The sequence below is a fragment of the Phocoena phocoena genome, chromosome 20, assembly GCF_963924675.1.
Source record: "Phocoena phocoena chromosome 20, mPhoPho1.1, whole genome shotgun sequence".
Lineage (NCBI taxonomy): Eukaryota > Metazoa > Chordata > Mammalia > Artiodactyla > Phocoenidae > Phocoena > Phocoena phocoena.
In genome coordinates, this window is record NC_089238.1 from 14,988,359 (window position 1) to 15,008,632 (window position 20,274).

Sequence of the window (20,274 nt, forward strand, 5' to 3'; positions counted from 1 at the left end):
GGATTGCTTTTTCATAGTGTTGGAGAGTCTTTATCTTTTTAAATAACCAATTTTTATGATTCTATTTTGCAAACCAAACATATATACACAAGTGCACAAAAAAATATTTGGAAAAACAAACATCAGAATTGTAATATTCATTAACTCTGGATGATGGGACTAAGGGCATTTAAAATTTTCTTCTTAAAACTTCCTTAGGTGCCTGCATTTTTTTTCTTTTTACAATAAACCTGCATGAATTCTATCATCAGAAACAAAAATTAAATTACTATTTCCATACAAATAAAATAGAGTTGGGAGAGGGAGTACCTTCCAGTTGTTAAGAGAAATGTGAGTCATAGGCCTGTGACATGAGAGGGTTCTACACACACACACACACAGACACACACACACGCACACACAAATTAGCATGGCAGAAATAAATAACTGTTCTTTTACTGTTCATCAAAACGATAAGCTATCTTCACAATCCTTCTCCTGTAACTGAACACAATGAAGGTAAACAGCATTCCCAAATTTAGAAAGAGTATACCAAAGCAGACACAACAGTATTTGGTATACAACGGATGCTTTACCTCCTCCTTTCTCCACTGAATAACTATTAAATTTTCATATTAGATATATCATTGCAAAATGTCACACAAACCCCTAGTTTATTAAAAGGAATTCATACATAACTAAAAATGTCTTGAGTCATCTTGTTCAAAACTGTAACTATTGCTTAAAATTGATCATTTTACTTCTTTTCCTTCTCATGAGTCAATACCAATGGCATAAAATTGCATCATATGGATGGAATGTGATTTATTTAATAATTTCCTATAATTAGACACATTTTAATTGATCTTATCTTACCTTATTTTATTTATTTTTGGCTGCACCACGCAGCTTACAGAATCTTAGTTCCCTGACCTGGGATTGAACCCAGTGGCCCACGGCAGTGAAAGCGTGGAGTCTTAACCACTGGACCCCCAGGGAATTCCCATAGATACTAATTTTATATAGTTCTTATTTCAAAGAACATTCTCAGACATTAGCCTTTGATTCTAGGCCAATGGATCTGAATCTTTTTGGGTCATGTTTGACAATCTCATTAAATTACGGACTTCCTTCCCAGAAAAATGGCATATTATCAACTATTATAATTTCACATACAATCTCAAGGGGTTTCTGGTAAAGTGAAAGCCCCAAATGGATTTAAATTACCACTAGTTAAGAATTCCTATTCAAACCATTTGAGTACCTCATTTTTAAAAAAAATTTTTATTGGAGTATAGTTGCTTTACAATGTTGTGTTAGTTTCTACTGTACAGCAAAGTGAATCAGCTATACCTATACATATAGCCCCTCTTTTTTGGATTTCCTCCACATTTAGGTCACTGCAGAGCATTGAGTAGAGTTCCCTGGAGCACCTCAATTTTTTAAACTAGGAAATGTTCAACACAATTAGCATGGTATTTCCATTTTTCCTGATCTATTGAAGGCCGATGGGGAATTGCTCCAAATCACCACTTAACAACAAATAGCTAATGTTTATTAAGTACTTATGAAGTATCAGGCACTGTTATAAGACCTTTACACATAGTTAAAAAAAAGAAAGCTCTCAGAAGTAAGGGGAAGTATCTGCCACATGGATATATGCATATAGGCACTAGGGAGGGGAACTACATATCAAATTAATGGACAGGTCATACTAAGCAGAAGGAAGCAAATGTTTACAGGTTCTAAAAAATAAAAATGCATTTCACAGAACAAGTGGAAATACCCACTCGTCTTGACCTTGACTTTTAAGTGGGCAGTAGGAATTCATTCCTCCTCCTCATCAGAGCCCTTTTCTTAGTTTGACAAGACTGAGGAAGAAGGGAATCTTAAGACAATATAGGCCTTCCTTGGAGCCCTGCCCACGCCGGCTAAATTAGGGCACGTCACGACCGTATCTGTCCCCACCACCCACCACCCACGCACGCCGCCCAGAGTAAGGAAGAGGAAGGGTACTGACTCTTCCCAGTAATAGAGAAAAGCCAGGGTCACGGTTGTGCGGAGAGGGAATTCCTGGCTCCGAAACCTGCAGGTGGAAAGTGCGGAGCTGTATGAGCAACCGTGCGTGTGTCCGCGTGCGCCCGCCAGAGAATGTAGTGCGCTGGGAATACTCCCAGGAGCCAGCCTGGGGGGCACGTTCAGTTCTAACATTCTTATCCCAAGACGGGTCTGAGTCTTTTTGCTGGGAGTCTTTTCTCTGGCTCTCAGTTACCTGACTGGGGGCCATTTCTCTACGGCTGGCAGAAGATTCAGCCGTGACGCTAGGGTCGGAGTCACCCAGTCCACGGCAACCGACGGTCACACAAGAGGCTCTGCACCCCATTCAGTCACACAAACGCCATCACCCACTAGTTCCAGCCTCACAACCGCACATAGTCCCGATGCCATACTCCGGTACAGTCACGCCCACAGGCACACCACACCGTTACACCTCCGCGGTTCTCACGCCCACTCGGGGCTGAGATGCTGGGCTCCCAACACTCTGAGGTGCTGCAGCGCTTCCCTTCCCTCTCCCTCATCCCCGGGCCGCAACGCCGTTCCTACCGATGGCCAGAACAAATGCTCCGAGCCAGGACTGCTCACCTGGGGCACCGAACCCGTCTCACGGTGATGCCCAGTGGAAGAGAGCGCGCGACACCTCAAGTAAGTCCACAGCCCCCGGAGCCTAACGGGCCGCGCGCGGGGCTTGTTGGGAGCGTAGGCTGCACGCACTGAGTACGCAGGCGCGGCCGAGCCCCAGGGGGCGGAGCGTCATTGAGTGAGCTGCTTTGCGTGGGCTGTGTCGAGTGAGCCCGAGATCCAGTAGCTCCGCGGTGGGGCGGGGTTCTCGGCTCTTTGTCCTGAGGAAGTCACGGCTGGGCCGGAGCGGGGCGGGGACGGACTACAGGCGCATTAAAGAGGGATGTGTATGCGAAAATAGGACTCTCCGCGGGGCCAACCGGAGAGGTCCATGACCAAGGACAGCGCTTGTGTATCTGTCTTTGGAGTGGTTCCGGATGCGATTTTTTTCATTGAATGTGGCTGGTTGTGTTTGAGATGGTGTGACTGCTGGGATTGGAATGCGGTTTATGAAGATTTTATGACTGGAATTGTGTCGGGCTGTGTCGGATTGAGCATGTTGTGAGGGCCTGTGAGATAGTGGAGCTGACTGTGAGTGCATGAGGTTGCGTTTCTGTGAACGTGTCTGTAATTGAGCATTTCTGTGGCTCGGTTTTGATAGATTTGTTTTCCTTGGGCCTTCTTTGCAGACCCTGGATGTGAGTCACTCAGTGTGTCTTAGAAACGACCTGCCTGATTGTGTGGCGAGTGTGTGTGCTTCTGGTATGTTCCTGCAGGACTGAGGAGGTGGCTATCTGGATGATTGGATGTGACCAGGAGCCTCATTCTCCTCAGCTCTGAAGAGGGAAAGGAATATTGCATCTTCAAGGAGCATCAACTTTACTGAAGGATTTAGTGAAAAAACGGATTTTTCTGGGAAATCATTTCACATTTAATCACAGGTTTCTTATGGAGAAAAATGCAAATAAGCATTACTTTAAAAATAAGATTTCAAAGGAAATTTCGGCATAGAGTAGTTGATTTGCTTCTGCCCCAAATTCCCATGAGTGGGCTTTCCCTCTCATGGGAAAGGGGGTTTTGTTAGGAAGATTTAAGAAGCCCTAGTCTATGCAAAAACATCTTTACACAAAAGAGAAGCAGTATGGCTAGAGCAGACAGTCCAGGATTAGGAAGTCAGATATCTTGAGTCCTGGATTAGACACTATTTTCCCTATGTTCAAGGAGGGCAAGAAAGACTCAAAGCATGAGTCCATACTGACATTACTAATTCAAATTTAACATTACAGAGTTTTATTCTTACTTTTTATTTTATATTTCTGCTTCTTTTCTCTAACAGAAATCCTAGTTCCTAGCAATATTAACATATTTATTTATTTCCCTTAGCCTAGAATTGCTATAAAATAGTTTAAAATTGTAATACCAATATTATTACTAACAATCAAGCCAGTAAATATAATTTTAGACTGTAGTTCTTTTAAAGCAGGGGTTGGCAAGCTATAGCCTGCAGGCCAAATCTGGCCTGCCACCTGTTGTATAGCTAGTGAGTGTCTATGGTGTCTGTGTTTTTTTAATGGTTTAAAAAATCAACGATAATAATCAAGAATATTCCATGAGGTGTGAAAATTATATATTTCAATTTGGGTCCTACACAAAGTTTTATTGGGACATAGCCATCCTCCTTTATGTATTGTCTATGGCTACATTTGAACTACAAGGGCAGAATTGAGAAGTTAGTGTAGACTGAATGGCCTGTGGATTCTCATTATTCATGGTAGTTATATTCTATAAAGTTGTTGCAAACACTGAATTAGTGAACTGTTGCTCCTAGCAGAGAAACAAAGTTAGTTTCCTATAAACATCTGGTCACAACATTTTCCTCAACCAGTCAATACATAACATTGTTTTATGTGTTTCTATTTAAAGACACTTTTTATATGTTATTGATTTATTGACACTGAACTCAAGGCCAACAACAGCATAACTCACTCCTGAATGAAGTTTATCTAACACATGTATTGTCTCTGTAAGGCACATCTCTGTAATCCTTCTTGCCCTCAGGAACACTAGACAGCACTTCAGCGTAAACTTGGGGACCATTTTAAACAGCAAAATCACCAACAAAAAGCACAAAGATGAGGGACTTCCCTGGTAGTCCAGGGGGTAAGACTGTGCTCTCAATGCAGGGGGCCAGGGTTCAATCCCTGGTCGGGGAACTAGATCCTGCATGCATGCCACAACTAAAGATCCCACATACCACAACTAAGACCCAGCACAGCCAATAATAATAATAATTAATAAATAAATTTTTAAAAAAACACAAAAATGAGAGGAATAAAGTAATACTAACCACACTGAGAAAAGGATACTTGTTTATGGTATAAGAACAGAAACAAGGGCTTCCCTGGTGGCACAGTGGTTAAGAATCCACCTGCCAATGCAGGGGACACAGGTTCCAGCCCTGGTCTGGGAAGATCCCACATGCCGTGGAGCAACTAAGCCCATGCGCCGCAACTACTGAGTCTGCGCTCTAGACCCCGCAAGCCACAACTACTGAGCCCGTGTGCCACAACTACTGAAGCCCGCGTGCCTAGAGTCCATGCTCCACAAAAAGAGAAGCCACCGCAATGAGAAGCCCGCACACCGCAATGAAGAGTAGCCCCCATTCACCGCAACCAGAGAAAAGCCCGTGCTCAGCAACGAAGCCCCAACGCAGCCAAAAATAAAATAAATAAAATAAAATAAATTAATTAGAAAAAAGAACCGAAACAAGAAGACAGAGGGTCCCCTATTTGACTTCAGCTGAGAACATGTGTGTCGGGAGACTCATTGGTCATCAATTTTCACATGCCAACGAATGACTAAAAAGGTTCTGGGAGTATTGACTCTGGGGTTACAAATGAATTTTAGCGAGTAGGTTAGTTTGCAAATATGGAATCTGCAAATAATAAGGATAGACTGCATTTACTATCTGGCCTTTTACAGAAAAAGCTTGCTGTCTCCTGTTTTAGAGTGTATCCTTCTTAATTATAGAGTGTTTAAAAACTACTTGAAATAATTCTTTTCCTGTGCCATCAATAAATTCCATAATTAATTATAACCCATTAAATAAATTAAAATCCATAAACAAGAGAAAAAGAAGAATGCCAGCTAATAAGTTTGTTTTACATGGCTGTGAACTCTGCTTCAAGTACATTTACAATATTTGGATTTGATGAAGATTTTTGTATAGAATGATGTTTTCCTTTAAGTTCACATTCATTTCTATTGTCTTCTCTCATGTCACCTATCATCTGCAGTTAGGTAAGATAGTGACATTGTTAAAATGGATACATCTTCATGGCATGAAGGCTAGCCATTGGTAGGATAATATTATAACACAATTTATCAGGCAATACTGAGTTTTCTTTGAAGTCAGTCTCTATCTGATTTTTCCCAATGCTTAATGTTTGCCTTGCCTGCTGCTGACCAGCACTTCTGCTTCTTTACAGAGCCTTGACACTCATAGTGCCACTTGCATTGGTAGAACAAGGTGCCCAGAGAATAGCTTTTCCAAAGCTGGGCAATAGCTGGGTGAATGAGTCCTAATTAAAGAAGATGTGCTGGTAGTTTTTGTGCATCCTCAAATGTATTTCTACTGGTCACTCTCCAGGGAGGGAGGGCACTGTTGCACTGCTCACTCCTTAGGTGTAGATTGCCTAGACTAAACCTCATATTTGCTTACTAAAGAGCTCTGCATCCAATTTCAGTGTGTGTGTGTGTCTGTGTGTGTGTGCACACGCGTGTGTGTGTGTGTTCCCCACACCGCCAAGCAATTCTCGGACACCAGATGGGTTTTCTGCAATTGGACTCAATTCTGATTCTGTGTACCTGGAGATAGTGTCAGATCCCAGAGGTTAAGGACCCAGTCCTACACCTCCCCACCCCCAACTTCAGATGCCAGTTGCAGGCATCTGGCACCCAGGTTATCACCTGTGCCTCTGACCAACGGGTTATAGATTGGGGATTTGAACAACCCCTCCTTGGGTTTGATTAATTTGCTAGATCAGCTAACAAAACTCGCAGGAACATCTTACTTGCTGGATTACTGGTTTATTATAAAACGATATAACTCAGGAACAGCCAGCTGAAGGAGATGCATAGGGAAAGGGCACATAGCTTCCATGCCCTCTCTGAATCTCCATGTGTTCTTGCACCACTATCCCTGAATCTCCACGTTTTCACCAAATCAGAAGCTCTCTGAACCCCATCCTTTTGGGTTTTTATGGAAGTTTCATTACATAGGCATGATTGGTTAAATCATTGGCCATTGGTGATTGATCCAACCTCCAGCCCTCCTCCCCTCCCTGGAGGTCAGGGGTGTGGGACTGAAAGTTCTGACCCACTAATCACATGGTTGGTTCTTCTGGCAACCAGCCTGTAGCCTTAGGTGTGGTCCATAAGTTACCTCATTAACATACCAAGAGACATCTTGATCACTTTCAGCACAGGATATTCCAAGGGTTTTAGGAGCTCTGGTGCCAGAAACAGGAAAAAGACCAAATATTTGTTTCTTATTATAAATCACAATATCACACTTACTCTCCAACATCATTGTTGCCATGAGCAGGTATGTTTCTGAGTGTGAAGTGCTACTCAGAACTGGCAGGACAAGGCATTCTCTTAGTGACTTCAAAGCCTATGAGAAATTGCAGGGAATTCCCATTGCGGTCCAGTGGTTAGGACTCTGCATTTTCACGCCGAGGGCGCAGATGGATCCCTGGTTGGGGAACTAAGATCCCTCAAGCCACAATACGCAGCCAAAAAAAAAAAAAAGAGAGAAATTGCAAATGTATTCGTATCTTTACTGCAAATTCTCACATATTATTTAATGCAATGAAAGAAAGCAATAACAAACAGTTGAACATAGCAATGGAAAATGGATATGAATAGGCAACTAATAAAAGAAAAAATGCTGCTAATAAACACACAAACTTAATCAAGTTAGTGAGAAGAAATAGTTAAAATGAATTTTTTTTAATTAGGAAGAGAAAATTTTAAAAGATGTAGAATACCAAGGTAGGCATAGAAGTGGAAAACAGCCATACTCATGAGCACTGTTTAGTAACATGTCTCAAAGGCCAGTGATTCAACTTTTAAGAAGTTATCCTAAGGAAAATTGGGACAAATGAACAAAAATATGTGTGAATGCTTGTTCGCCACAGCATTGTTTATAATACTGGAAGTAATATCTGATCAGGGAAGTAGTTAACTTTGGGGGTCCCAATATAAACTATTAATCTAGACAAAAGATACTATATATAGATTTGTCTGGAGATGAATGATGTATAAGTATATATGATTTCCAGATTAAATTAGATTGTGCAAATCACCTAGACGAGAATGACCTTTATTATGTTCTCAGGGAAAAATTTACTTCCTAGATATCCACAATAAAAGAAAAGAGTAATGAATCTATTTGGTATGTTATAAAATCTATTCATGTAATCAGTGTTTAAATGTCACTTGAAATTTTCTTATATATTATGAATAACACACTTAAAATAACATAATGAACATTTAATTTATTGCATACCCTTAATAAATATGCAATTTAATGGATAAATAATTTTTTTGTACTGGATGTGGCTCTTTATTTTATACCTACATATTGATACATTTTCCCTTGATAGGGAAGTGGTGTCATTCTTTCTAATGTAAGGAAAAGTTAAATATTTGACATTGTTCATAGTCCCTGGAAAAGAAAATGTGACTCCATCTTCTGCTTGGTTTTTTTAGGTTTTGAATTATATCCTGGCCTGAAATTCATTTCATACAGAAAATGACTGCAAAGCTTCATTTTGCAAATAGATGATGCCTTCAGTGCATTCTTTCTCTAGCCTCTGTGCTGGAAGAGGGGCCGAGGAGGAGGTTACCAAAGCATAATTAAGGTATCAGGAAGATGAGCTTCCTAGCATTTTAGAATAAACCTGGGCTACAGGCAGAATTTTTGGCTTCTTGCAAGTAGAAAATACACTTGTGTTCTCTTGTGAGCCTAGAAGATGAGTCAAACTTACCTTATTAGAGATTTTTCCCATTTCTCTGTTCAGGAAACCACCTACTTTCTTGTCTGTATTTCTCCTCTAATGGAGGTATACCAATATAAAGAAAAATTAAAGTGACTTGACTTGATGCCTCTGCTGCAATTTGGACCATTATTTTTCCTCTGATACAACAGTTTTCTCAGCCTAAATACCATTTCAGGCCAAGTGATTCATAAACAAAAACATAATCTCAAACTATGTAGGAATATGAGTGCATATTGGCTGTTTAGGCCAAGGCAGTGAGATACCACAGAGAGAAAGAGAAAGCTCTTCGGTTTGGGACTGTGGATTTCAGGTTGGTGGTCATGGTGGGAGATTTCAGCAATTGGTTTCTGAGCTAACATAGCATATTGTTCATCTATAGCTATTTGAGAATCCTTGGAGATTTGCTGGAGAGGGATGACAAGTGGCCATTCATTGTGTTCAAGTACAGATAATTGTTACCACTCTGCTTCCTTTAGATTTTAGTACTTAGAAAAGCAAACCGCATCTTTTATCTTGTAGACAAATCTATGACCAAAATTCCAGTGTCCCTCCTATGCATTGCGGAGCACTGGCTCTAGGCACTTGGGCTTCAGTATTTGCAGCATGCAGGCTCAGTGGTTGCAGCACATGGGCTTAGTTGCTCCGTGGCATGTGGGATCTTCCCAGACCAGGGATCATACCCGTGTCCCCTCCATTGGCAGGTGGATTCTTAACCACTGTGTCACCAGGAAAGTCCCTTTTTTATTTTATTATTATATTTTATTTTGGCTACACTGCACAGCTTGTGGGATCTTAGCTCCCTGACCATGAACTGAACCCCGGCCCTCAACAGTGAAAGAGCCACATCCTAACCACTGGACCGCCAGGGAAGTCCCTATTTTAACTATTTTAAAGTGTACCATTAAGTGGCATTCACAATGTTGTGCTTCCATCACCAACATCTAGCTCCAGGACATTTCATCATCACCCCCACCCCACCCCCAAACAAAAAAATCCCATATACCCATTACATAGTCACTTCCCATTCGCTACTTCCCTCCAACCACTGGCAACCACTAACGTATATTCTGTGTCTATGGATTTCTTTTGATGGTGTTCCATTAAGTCCCAGACTGGATAATTTCAAACGAGGTGTCTTCTACAATAGTTCACCGATTCTTTCTTTTTATTGGTCTACTCTGCTATTGAAGATCTCTATTAAATTCTTAAGTTCAGACATTGTATGCTTTAGCGCTAGGATTTTTTTTTTTATGATTTCTGTTTCTTTGTTGAACTTCTCATTTTGTTCATACATTGTTTTCCTAATTTAGTTTAGTTGTCTGTCTGTTCTTGTAGTTTGCTGAACTTCTTTAAGATGATTATTTTGAATTCATTGTCAGAGTTCATAGATCTCCATTTCTTTAGGGTCAGTTATTGGAGCTTTATTCGTTTCCTTTAGTGGTGTTATGTTTACCTGATTTTTTGTGATCCTTGTATCCTTGAGTTGGTAACTGCACATTTGATTAAATGGTCTTCTCTTCCAGACTTTACATCTTTGCTTCAGCAAGGAAAGAACTTCACTAGTTTACTCAGCTTGGGGTACTGGATTGGTGAGCTGGTAGCATCCCTGAGCAGCTGGGGCTTGCAATCAGGGTCTCTAGATGGGTGAGGCCACTGCCCATGCTCTGAGGTCAGGGGTTGCCACTGCCTAGGCTCTGCTGTTGGGTGGAGTCACTAGCTGGGCTCTGCAATCACTTCTGGTCACATGGGGGTATCAGGCTGTGTTCCCTGACAGGGCAGTGCCACTGGTTGGCTTCTGTGATTGGGCAGGGTGGCAGGCTGTGCTCTGAACTGATCTTGGTTGGCTGGGCCTCAGGTTATGCTTCCTGACTAGATGCTGCTACTGGCTGCAGTCTAAGTTCAGGTAGGGCCATAGGCCGGGCTTCATGGTAGTTTGGGGCCTCAGGCTGTACTCTGCAATCAGCAGGAGCTGCAGATTGTGCCCCAAAGTTGGGTGGGGCTTCAGGCTGGGCTTTGTGACTAGGTACACTATTGGCTGTGCTCCACTATTGGGCATGGTCACTGGACAGGCTCTCTGGTCAGGCAGGGATTCCTGTTGTACCCCACAGTTGGGTGGGTCTGGAAACTGTGCTCCATGGTTAGGCTGGGTCGTTGTTCAGGCTCCGTGACTGGGTGGGGCCACAGCCTATGCTTTGCAATTGGGTGGCATCACTGGCTGAGCTCCCTGCCTAGGCAAGGACCCAGGCTGTTTTCAGTAATTGGGCAGGGTTGTGGTCCGGGATCTGCTACTGGGTGGAGGTGTAGGCTGGGCTCTGTGGTTGGGCCATAGGATGTGCTCTGCAGCTGCTGAGTATCTGTGGCTATACTCCCCAGAGGAATGGAACTAGATGCTATGCTCAGCTGTTTGGTGGTACTGTTAGTTTGCAACCCTGCCTAGGTGGGCCAAAGGATATGCTCTGTGGGTCCTAGGTGTCTGTGGTCAGGCTTCCTGGTGGGGTGAGACTGGTAACTATGCTTAGCAGTTCCTCTCCTGCCTGAGTGGAGCCACGGAATGGGCTCCATGGCCAATACAGCTCATTGGCTGGGGATCCAAATCAGGTAGAACTGCTGACTGAGCTCCCTGGCCATGGGACCACTAGCTCAGTTTTACAGGTGGGCAAAGCTACTAGCTAGGATCTTTGCTCAGGCACTGCTGTAAGCAGGAATACAGTCTGTAAAGATCTAAATGCTGGTTGCTTCTTTGTCCACCTCCCTTCTTCATCTCTATCTGATCACTTGTGGTAGAACTCTATAGGCTCCCCCAGTGAATCCCATGAGGTAAGACCTGAGTGGTTTTCCTGGAAAGTGTCCTACAATGCTGGGGAAGCTACATGTCCACCTTGGGTCCTCTTTTTCCCAATGGAATAACTGTAGGTCTGGGGGGTCCTCCTTGGTAGAGTGTTGTGCTGGCCCGGGGGAGGAGCAATGTGGTCAAAAGGAAGCCACTCTTCTTACCCTTCTATTGTGGTTCTTCTCATTCTTTGTGATCAAGCAGGGGTACTTCAGCTCAACCCTGGGTTCTGGGATTTTCAAAATAGTGTCTTGTCTATGGATAGTTTCTGGTTGGTCTTCTTGTGAGGGGGATTGAAGTTGGGAATGATCGATGATGCCATCTTATGTGCCCAGTCTCTAAAATGTTCAGTTTCCAAGAAAAAATTGTGACACATGCAGAGAAACAAGAAAGTGTGACCCATACACAGGAAAAAAGCAAAAAACAGAAAATTTCACTAATAAGGTTCAGACAAAAACTTCAAAGTAGCCATTATAAATATCTCAAAAGAACTAAGTTAAACCATACTTAAAGAAGTAAAGGAAGTTATGATGAAAATGTCTAACAAAAATAGACAACCCTCAGAACGCAGAAAATATTTGCAAATGAAGCAACCGACAAAGGATTAATCTCCAAAATTTACAAGCAGCTCATGCAGCTCAATATCAAAAAAACAAACAACCCAATCCAAAAATGAGCAAAAGACCTAAATAGACATTTCTCCAAAGAATATATACAGATTGCCAACAAACACATGAAAAGAATGCTCAACATCACTAATCATTAGAGAAATGCAAATCAAAACTACAATGAGATATCACCTCATACCAGTCAGAATGGTCATCATCAAAAAATCGACAAACAATAAATGCTAGAGAGGGTGTGGAGAAAAGGGAACCCTCTTGCACTGTTGGTGGGAATGTAAATTGATGCAGCCACTATGGAGAACAGTATGGAGGTTCCTTAAAATACCAAAAATAGAACTACAATACGACCCAGCAATCCCACTGCTGGGCATATACCCTGAGAAAACGATAATTCAAAAAGAGTCATGTACCAGAATGTTCACTGCAGCTCTATTTACAATAGCCCGGAGATGGAAGCAACCTAAGTGTCCATTGACAGATGAATGGATAAAGAAGATGTGGCACATATATACAATGGAATATTACTCAGCCATAAAAAGAAACGAAATTGAGCTATTTGTACGGAGGTGGATGGACCTAGAGTCTGTCATACAGAGTGAAGTAAGTCAGAAAGAGAAAGACAAATACCATATGCTAACACATATATATGGAAGTTAAGAAGGAAAAAAAATGTCATGAAGAACCTAGGGGTAAGACAGGAATAAAGACAGAGACCTACTAGAGAATAGACTTGAGGATATGGGGAGGGGGAAGGGTAAGCTGTGACAAAGTGAGAGAGTGGTATGGACATATATACACTAACAAACGTAAAATAGATAGCTAGTGGGAAGCAGTGCATAACACAGGGAGATCAGCTCGGTGCTTTGCAACCACATAGGGGGTGGGATAGGGAGGGTGGGAGGGAGGGAAATGCAAGAGGGAAGAGATATCGGAACATATGTATATGTATAACTGATTGCCTTTGTTATAAAGCAGAAACTAACACACCATTGTAAAGCAATTATACTCCAATAAAGATGTAAAAAAAAAAAAGATGTGGCACATATATACAATGGAATATTACTCAGCCATAAAAAGAAACGAAATTGAGTTATTTGTAGTGAGGTGGATGGACCTAGAGTCTGTCATACAGAGTGAAGTAAGTCAGAAAGAGAAAAATAAATACCATATGCTAACACACATATATGGAATCTAAAAAAAAAAAAAGGTCTGAAGAACCTAGGGGCAGAACAGGAATAAAGATGCAGACGTAGAGAATGGACTTGAGGACACGTGGAGGGCGAAGGGTAAGCTGGGATGAAGTGAGAGAGTGGCATGGACTTATATATACTGCCAAATGTAAAATAGATAGCTACTGGGAAGCAGCCGCATAGTACAGGGAGATCAGCTCGGTGCTCTGTGACCACCTAGAGGGGTGGGATAGGGAGGGTGGGAGGGAGATGCAAGAGGGAGGAGATATGGGGATATATGTATATGTATAGCTGATTCACTTTGTTATAAAGCAGAAACTAGCACATCATTGTAAAGCAATTATACTCCAATAAAGTTGTTAAAAAATAGATAATATAAATAAAGAGAAAGAAATAAGAAAGCCAAATGGAAATTCTGGAGTTGAAAATAACAATAATCAAAATTAAAAATTTACTAGAGTGGCTCAGTAATAGATTTGAATTGGTGAAGAAGGAATTAGCAAACTTGTAGATTGAGAGAGATCTAACAATCCAAAGAACAGAGAGAGAAATGAAGAAAAGTAGACAGCGCCTCAGAGAAATATGGGACACCAGTAAGAGCACCAAAATATGCATAATGTGAGTAACAGAAGGAAAGGAGAGAAGGAGAAGAGCAGAAAAATATTCAAAGAAATCACAGAAGAAAAATTCCTAAATTTGATGAAAAACATGAATTTACACAGCCAAGAAACTGAATGAACTGCAAGATGGTTAATCACAAAGATATCGACACATAGAAACATCATAATAGAAACACTGAAAGCTAAACACAAAGAAATCTATTGAAAGCAACAGAGCAAACCAACTTGTAATGTATAAGAGAACACCAATAAGATGAATAGCTGACTTTTCAATAGAACAAATGGAGAACAGATAAAAACTGAGAGATTTATTTACTAGCAGATACACCTTATAAGAAATACTACAGGGGGACTTCCCTGGTGATCCAGTGGTTAGGACTCCGTGCTCCCAATGAAAGGGGCCTGGGTTCGATCCCTAGTCAGGGAACTAGATCTCGCATGCTGCAACTAAGAGCCCACATGCCGCAACTAAAAGATCCTGCCCGCATGCCACAACTAAAAGATCCTGCCCGTGTGCCGCAACTAAAAAGATCCCACATGCTGCAACGAATATCCCACATGCACCAACTAAGACTCGGCACAGCCACATAAATAAATAAATATTTTTTAAAAGATAAGGGGCTTCCCTGGTGGCGCAGTGGTTGAGAGTCCCCCTGCCGATGCAGGGGACGCGGGTTCGTGCCCCGGTCCGGGAAGATCCCACATGCCGCGGAGCGGCTGGGCCCGTGAGCCATGGCCGCTGAGCCTGCGCGTCCGGAGCCTGTGCTCCGCAACGGGAGAGGCCACAACAGTGAGAGGCCCGCGTACCGACAAAAAAAAAAAAAAAAAAAAAAAGATAAGAAATACTACAGGAAGCTTTTCAGGTTAAAAGCAAGTGACCTCATACAGTAATTCAAATCCACATGAAAAAAACAAAGAGTACCAGAAAAGATAATTACATAATTATAAAAAGTATATAAATGCATATTTCTTTTCTATTCTTCTCTTTACTCATTTAAAAATCAATTGAATAAAACAATATGTATATAATAGTATTTAGGACCTATAACATATAGAAATATATTTGCCACTAACAGCACAAAGAAGGTGAATGGGAGCAAAGATGTACCAGTCTAAGGAAACAACACCCAATAAAGGGTGGAAACTCAAATCCACAGGAACAAATGAGACCCATAAATGGTCAACAAGGTTACTATAGCAAACTCTATAAATATATACTTCTCCTTTCTTACCTCAGCTTCTTTAATAACCATAAAATCATGTAAAGCAATAGTTAAAATAATGTATTGTGGGTTATGTAGCATATATAAGTATAATATGTATAACAATATAGCAAAAAAAGCAGGAGAGGGAGGGACTTCCCTTATGGCGCAGGGGTTAAGAATCCACCTGCCAGTGCAGGGGACACAGGTTCGATCCCTTGTCCGGGAAGATCCCACATGCTGTGGAGCAACTAAGCCTGTGTGCCACAACTGCTGAGCCTGTGCTCTAGAGCCCGTGAGCCACAACTACTGAAGTCTGCACACCCTAGAGCCCATGCTCCGCAACAAGAGAGGCCACCACAATGAAAAGCCCATACACCGAACGAAGAGAAGTCCCCACTCGCAGCAACAAAGATCCAATGCAGCCAAAAGTAAATAAAATAAAATAAATAAATTTACACAAAAAAAGAGGGAGAAGGAATAGAGCTATATAGGAGTAACATAACTATATCTCTAAATATGAACTAGATTCTGATAATGTAAGATATGTATGGTAAGCCCTAGAGCAATCACCAAGAAAATAACTTTTAAAATACAGTAAAAAAAAAAAAAAATCATTAAAAGAGGGCTTCCCTGGTGGCACAGTGGTTGAGAGTCCGCCTGCCGATGCAGGGAACATGGGCTTGTGCCCCGGTCCAGGAAGATCCCACATGCCACGGAGCGGCTGGGCCTGTGAGCCACGGCCGCTGAGCCTGCACGTCCAGAGAGCCTGTGCTCTGCAAAGGGAGAGGCCACAACAGTGAGAGGCCCACCTACCGCAAAAAAAAAAAAAAAAAAATCATTAAAAGAATTTAAATGTTATGTTAGAAAATATTCACTTAATGCAAAAGAAAGAATAATAATAGAGGAACAAAAAGGGCATAAGACATAGAAAACAAGGCAGCAGTAAATGCAACAATATCAATAACATTAGATGTGAATGAATTAAACAATCCAATCAAAAAGCTGAGATTGTCAGACGGTATTTATTTTTTAAAGATCCAACTATATGCTGTCTACCTGAGCTACACTTTCGATTTAAAGATACAAAAAAGTTAGTTGTAAACCAACCATAACAAAGCTAGATCGGCTATACTAATACCAGTCAAAGATAGAGTAAAACATGGGAATTCCCTGTTGGTCCAGTGGTTAAGACTCTGCGCTTTCACTGCCATGGGGCCAGGGAACTAAGATCCCACAGGCCCCACGCATGGAAAAAAAAAAAAAAAGTAAAACAAAAATGTTACTAGAGATAAAGAGGGACAATTTATTATGATGAAAGGGGGCTTCCCTGATGGCACAGTGGTTAAGAATCTGCCTGCCAATGCAGGGGACACAGGTTTGAGCCCTGGTCTGGGAAAATCCCACGTGCCGCAGAGCAACTAAGCCCGTGCACCACAACTACTGAGCCTGCGCTCTAGAGCCTGCGAGCCACAACTACTGAGCCTGCAAGCCATAACTACTGAAGCCTGTGCGCCTAGAGCTTGTGGTGCTCTGCAACAAGAGAAGCCCCCACAATGAGAAGCCCATGCACCACAACGAAGAGTAGCCCCCATTCACCGCAACTAGAGAAAGTCCGCGTGCAGCAACAAAGACCCAACGCAGCCAAAAATAAATAAAATAAATATTTTAAAAAATTGTATCTATGTTAAAAGGGTCAATCCATCAGGAAGATATAACAATTTGAAACGCATAAGCACCTAATAATAGAGTCCTTAAATACATGACTTAAAAATTAGAAAAAATGAAAAGAGAAATACACAATTCAACAATAACAGTTGGAGAATGCAATACCCCATTTTCAATAATGGATAGAAAAACTAAGTAGAAGATCAGCAAGGAAATGGAGGACTTGCACAACACTGTACACTGACTAAACCTAACAGACATCTATAGAATACACCATCCAACAATTCTGGAATACATATTCTCCCCAAGTATACATGGAATTTTCTACAGGGCAGACCACATGCTGGGTTATAAAATAAGCCTCAATAAATGTAAAAGGATTGAAATCATGTGCGTCATGTTCTCTGATTACAATGGAATGAAATTAAAAACGAATAACAGAAGAAGATTTGGGAAATTCACAAATATGTGGAAATTAAAGAACACACTCCTAAAGAATCAATGGACCAAAGAAAAAAACTCACAAAGGAAATTAGCAAGTACTTTGAAATAAATGAAAATGAAGACACAGCCTACCAAACTTACAGGAAGCAGCTAAAGCTAATAGCATTAAAATGCATATATTAAAAAAAAAAGATCTGAAATCAGTAATCTAAAGTTCTGGACTTCCCTGGTGGTTAAGAATCCACCTGCCAATGCAGGGGACACGGGTTCGAGTCCTGGTCCATGAAGATCCCACATGCCATGGAGCAACTAAGCCCATGCACCACAACTACTAGAGCCTGCTCTCTAGAACCTGTGAGCCACAACTCCTTAGCCCGTGTGCCACAACTACTGAAGCCCACGCCCCTAGAGCCCCTGCTCCACAACAAGAGAAGCCATAGCAATGAGAAGCCTGCGCACCACAACGCAGAGCAGCCCCTGCTCGCCGCAACTAGAGAAAGCCCGGGCGCAGAAACGAAGACCCAACACAGCCTAAATTAAAAAAAAAAAAAAATCTAAAGTTCTACCTTATGACACTGGAAAAAGAAGAGCAAACTAAATGTACAAGAAACAAAAGAAAGGAAATAAAGATTAGAGTGGAAATGAATGAAATAGAGAATAGAAAAACAAAAGTGAAAATCAACAAAAATAAAATGTTGGTGGGCTTCCCTGGTGGCACAGTGGTTGAGAGTCCGCCTGCCTATGCAGGGGACGCGGGTTCGTGCCGCGGTCCGGGAAGATCCCACATGCCCCGGAGCAGTTAGGCCCGTGAGCCATGGCCGCTGAGCCTGTGCGTCCTGAGCCTGTGCTCCGCAACGGGAGAGGCCACAACAGTGAGAGGCCTGCGTACCACAAAAATAAATAAATAATAAAAAATAAAATGTTGGTTCTTTGAAAAGATCAACCAAATTAACGAACTCTTACCTACATTGACTAAGAAAAAGGAAAGACTCAAATTACCAAAATCAGGAATGAAAAAGAGGACATCATTATTGACCATACAAAAGTTTTTTTAAATTATAAAGGAATACTATGAACAATTATATACCAATATATTAAATAACTGAGGTGAAATGGGAACATACTTAGAAAGACATAAAGTACTGACTGAAGAAGAAACAGAAAGTCTGAATAGTTTCATAAAAAATAAAGAGATTGAATTAGTAATTTAACCACTACCCAAAGAGAAAAGACTGGGCTGAGATGCCTTCACTGGTGAATTCTACCAAACTTGTAGAAAATTACAACCAATTCTTCACAAACTCTTCCAAAAAATAGAAGGGGAGGTTATACTTCCCAACTTTGCTTTAAGTCCAATATTAGCCTAATTTCAAACCAGAAAAAGACATCACAAGGAACAAATTCTACAAATCAGTATCTGTTATGAATATGATGCAAAACTCCTCAACAAAGTATTACCAAACCAAATCCAGCTATACATATACACCATGACCAAGTGGAATTTATCCTGGGAATGCAAGATTGGTTTAACATTCAAAAATCCATTAATGTAGTACACCATATCAATGAAATAAAGGATAAAAAAGTCCCAATCATCTCAATAGATGCACAAAAAGCATTTGACAAAATCCAGTTCCCCTTCATGACAAAAATACTAAACAAACCAGGAATAGAAGGGTTTTTTTTCAACCTGATAATGTTCTTCTACAAAAAATTCACAGATAACATCATATTTAATGCCAAAAGACTGGATGCTTTCCTCCTAAAAGTAAGAACAAGATAAGGATGTCTATTCTCACCACTTCTGTTTGACATTGTACTGGAGGTTATAGGTACAGCAATTAGGCAAGAGAAAATAAAATAAGAATAAAAGGGAAGAAGTAAAACTATCTGTTTGAAGATGACATGGTCTTGTGTATAGAAAATCTTAAGGAATCCACTAAAAAACTGTTAGAACTAATAAATGAGTTTAAAGAATTTGCAGGGTACATGATCAATATACAAAGATTAATTGTATTTCTATAGACTTGCAATGAGTATCAGAATTGAAAATAAGAAAAAATTCCATTTGTAATAGCATCAGAAATTAAATATCTAGGAATAACTTCAACAAAATAAGTGTAAAACTTATACTGTTTAAACTATAAGATATTGATGAAAGAAATTAAAGAAAATCTAAATAAATGGAAAGGCATTTCATGTTCATGAGTCAGAACACTTAATATTGTTAAAGTGGCAAATTTCCTAAATTGATCTATAGGTTCAGTGCAATCCCTATAAAAATCCCACCTGGCTTCCTTGATAAGTTGACAAGCTGATCTGAACATTCATATTTGAATACAAGGGACATAGAATAGTCAAAACAATCTTGAAAAAGAACAAAGATGGAGGACTTACATTTCCTAAATACAAAACAGTAGGCTACAGTAGTCAAGATAGTATGATAGTGGTATAAGGATCAATGGATCAATGGAATAGAACTGAGAATTCAGAAATAAACCCTCAGATTGCAATCAATTGATTTGCACATTCTTTCTCTAGCTACGGCAAGCAGGGGCTGCTCTTTGTTGCAGTGTGCGGTGTTCTCATTGTGGTGGCTTCTCTTGTTGCAGAGCATGTGTTCTAGGCATGCAGGGTTCAGTAGTTGTGGCATGCAGGCTCAGTAGTTGTGGCTCACAGGTTCTAGAGCGCAGGCTCAGTTGTTGTGCGCATGGGCTTAGTTGTTCCATGACATGTGGGATCTTCCCGGACCAGGGCTCAAACCCATGTACCCTGCAGTGGCAGGTGGATTCTTAACCACTGCTCCACCAGGGAAGCCCTACAATCAACTGATTTTTGAGAAGGGTGTCAAAACAATTCCATAGGGGAAGTAATAGTCTTTCAACAAATCATCTTGAGACCACATTTTCACATGGAAACGAATGAAGTTGGACCCCTACATCACACCATAAACATAAAGTAACTCAAATTTGATCGAATACTTAAATATAAGAGCTAAAAAGTATAGAACATCTAAAAGAAAACATGGCTG

General features: G+C 41.0%; 1 protein-coding gene across 1 annotated transcript in view; it reads right to left on the bottom strand.

Annotated features, from left to right (window-relative positions):
• ZNF850 (zinc finger protein 850) overlaps positions 1-20,274 on the bottom strand; it is a 127,203-nt gene that overhangs the window by 76,332 nt on the left and 30,597 nt on the right. The window contains 1 exon segment of the mRNA XM_065899371.1: positions 5,172-5,185. Within this exon segment, the coding sequence (XP_065755443.1) occupies positions 5,172-5,185 (14 nt within the window).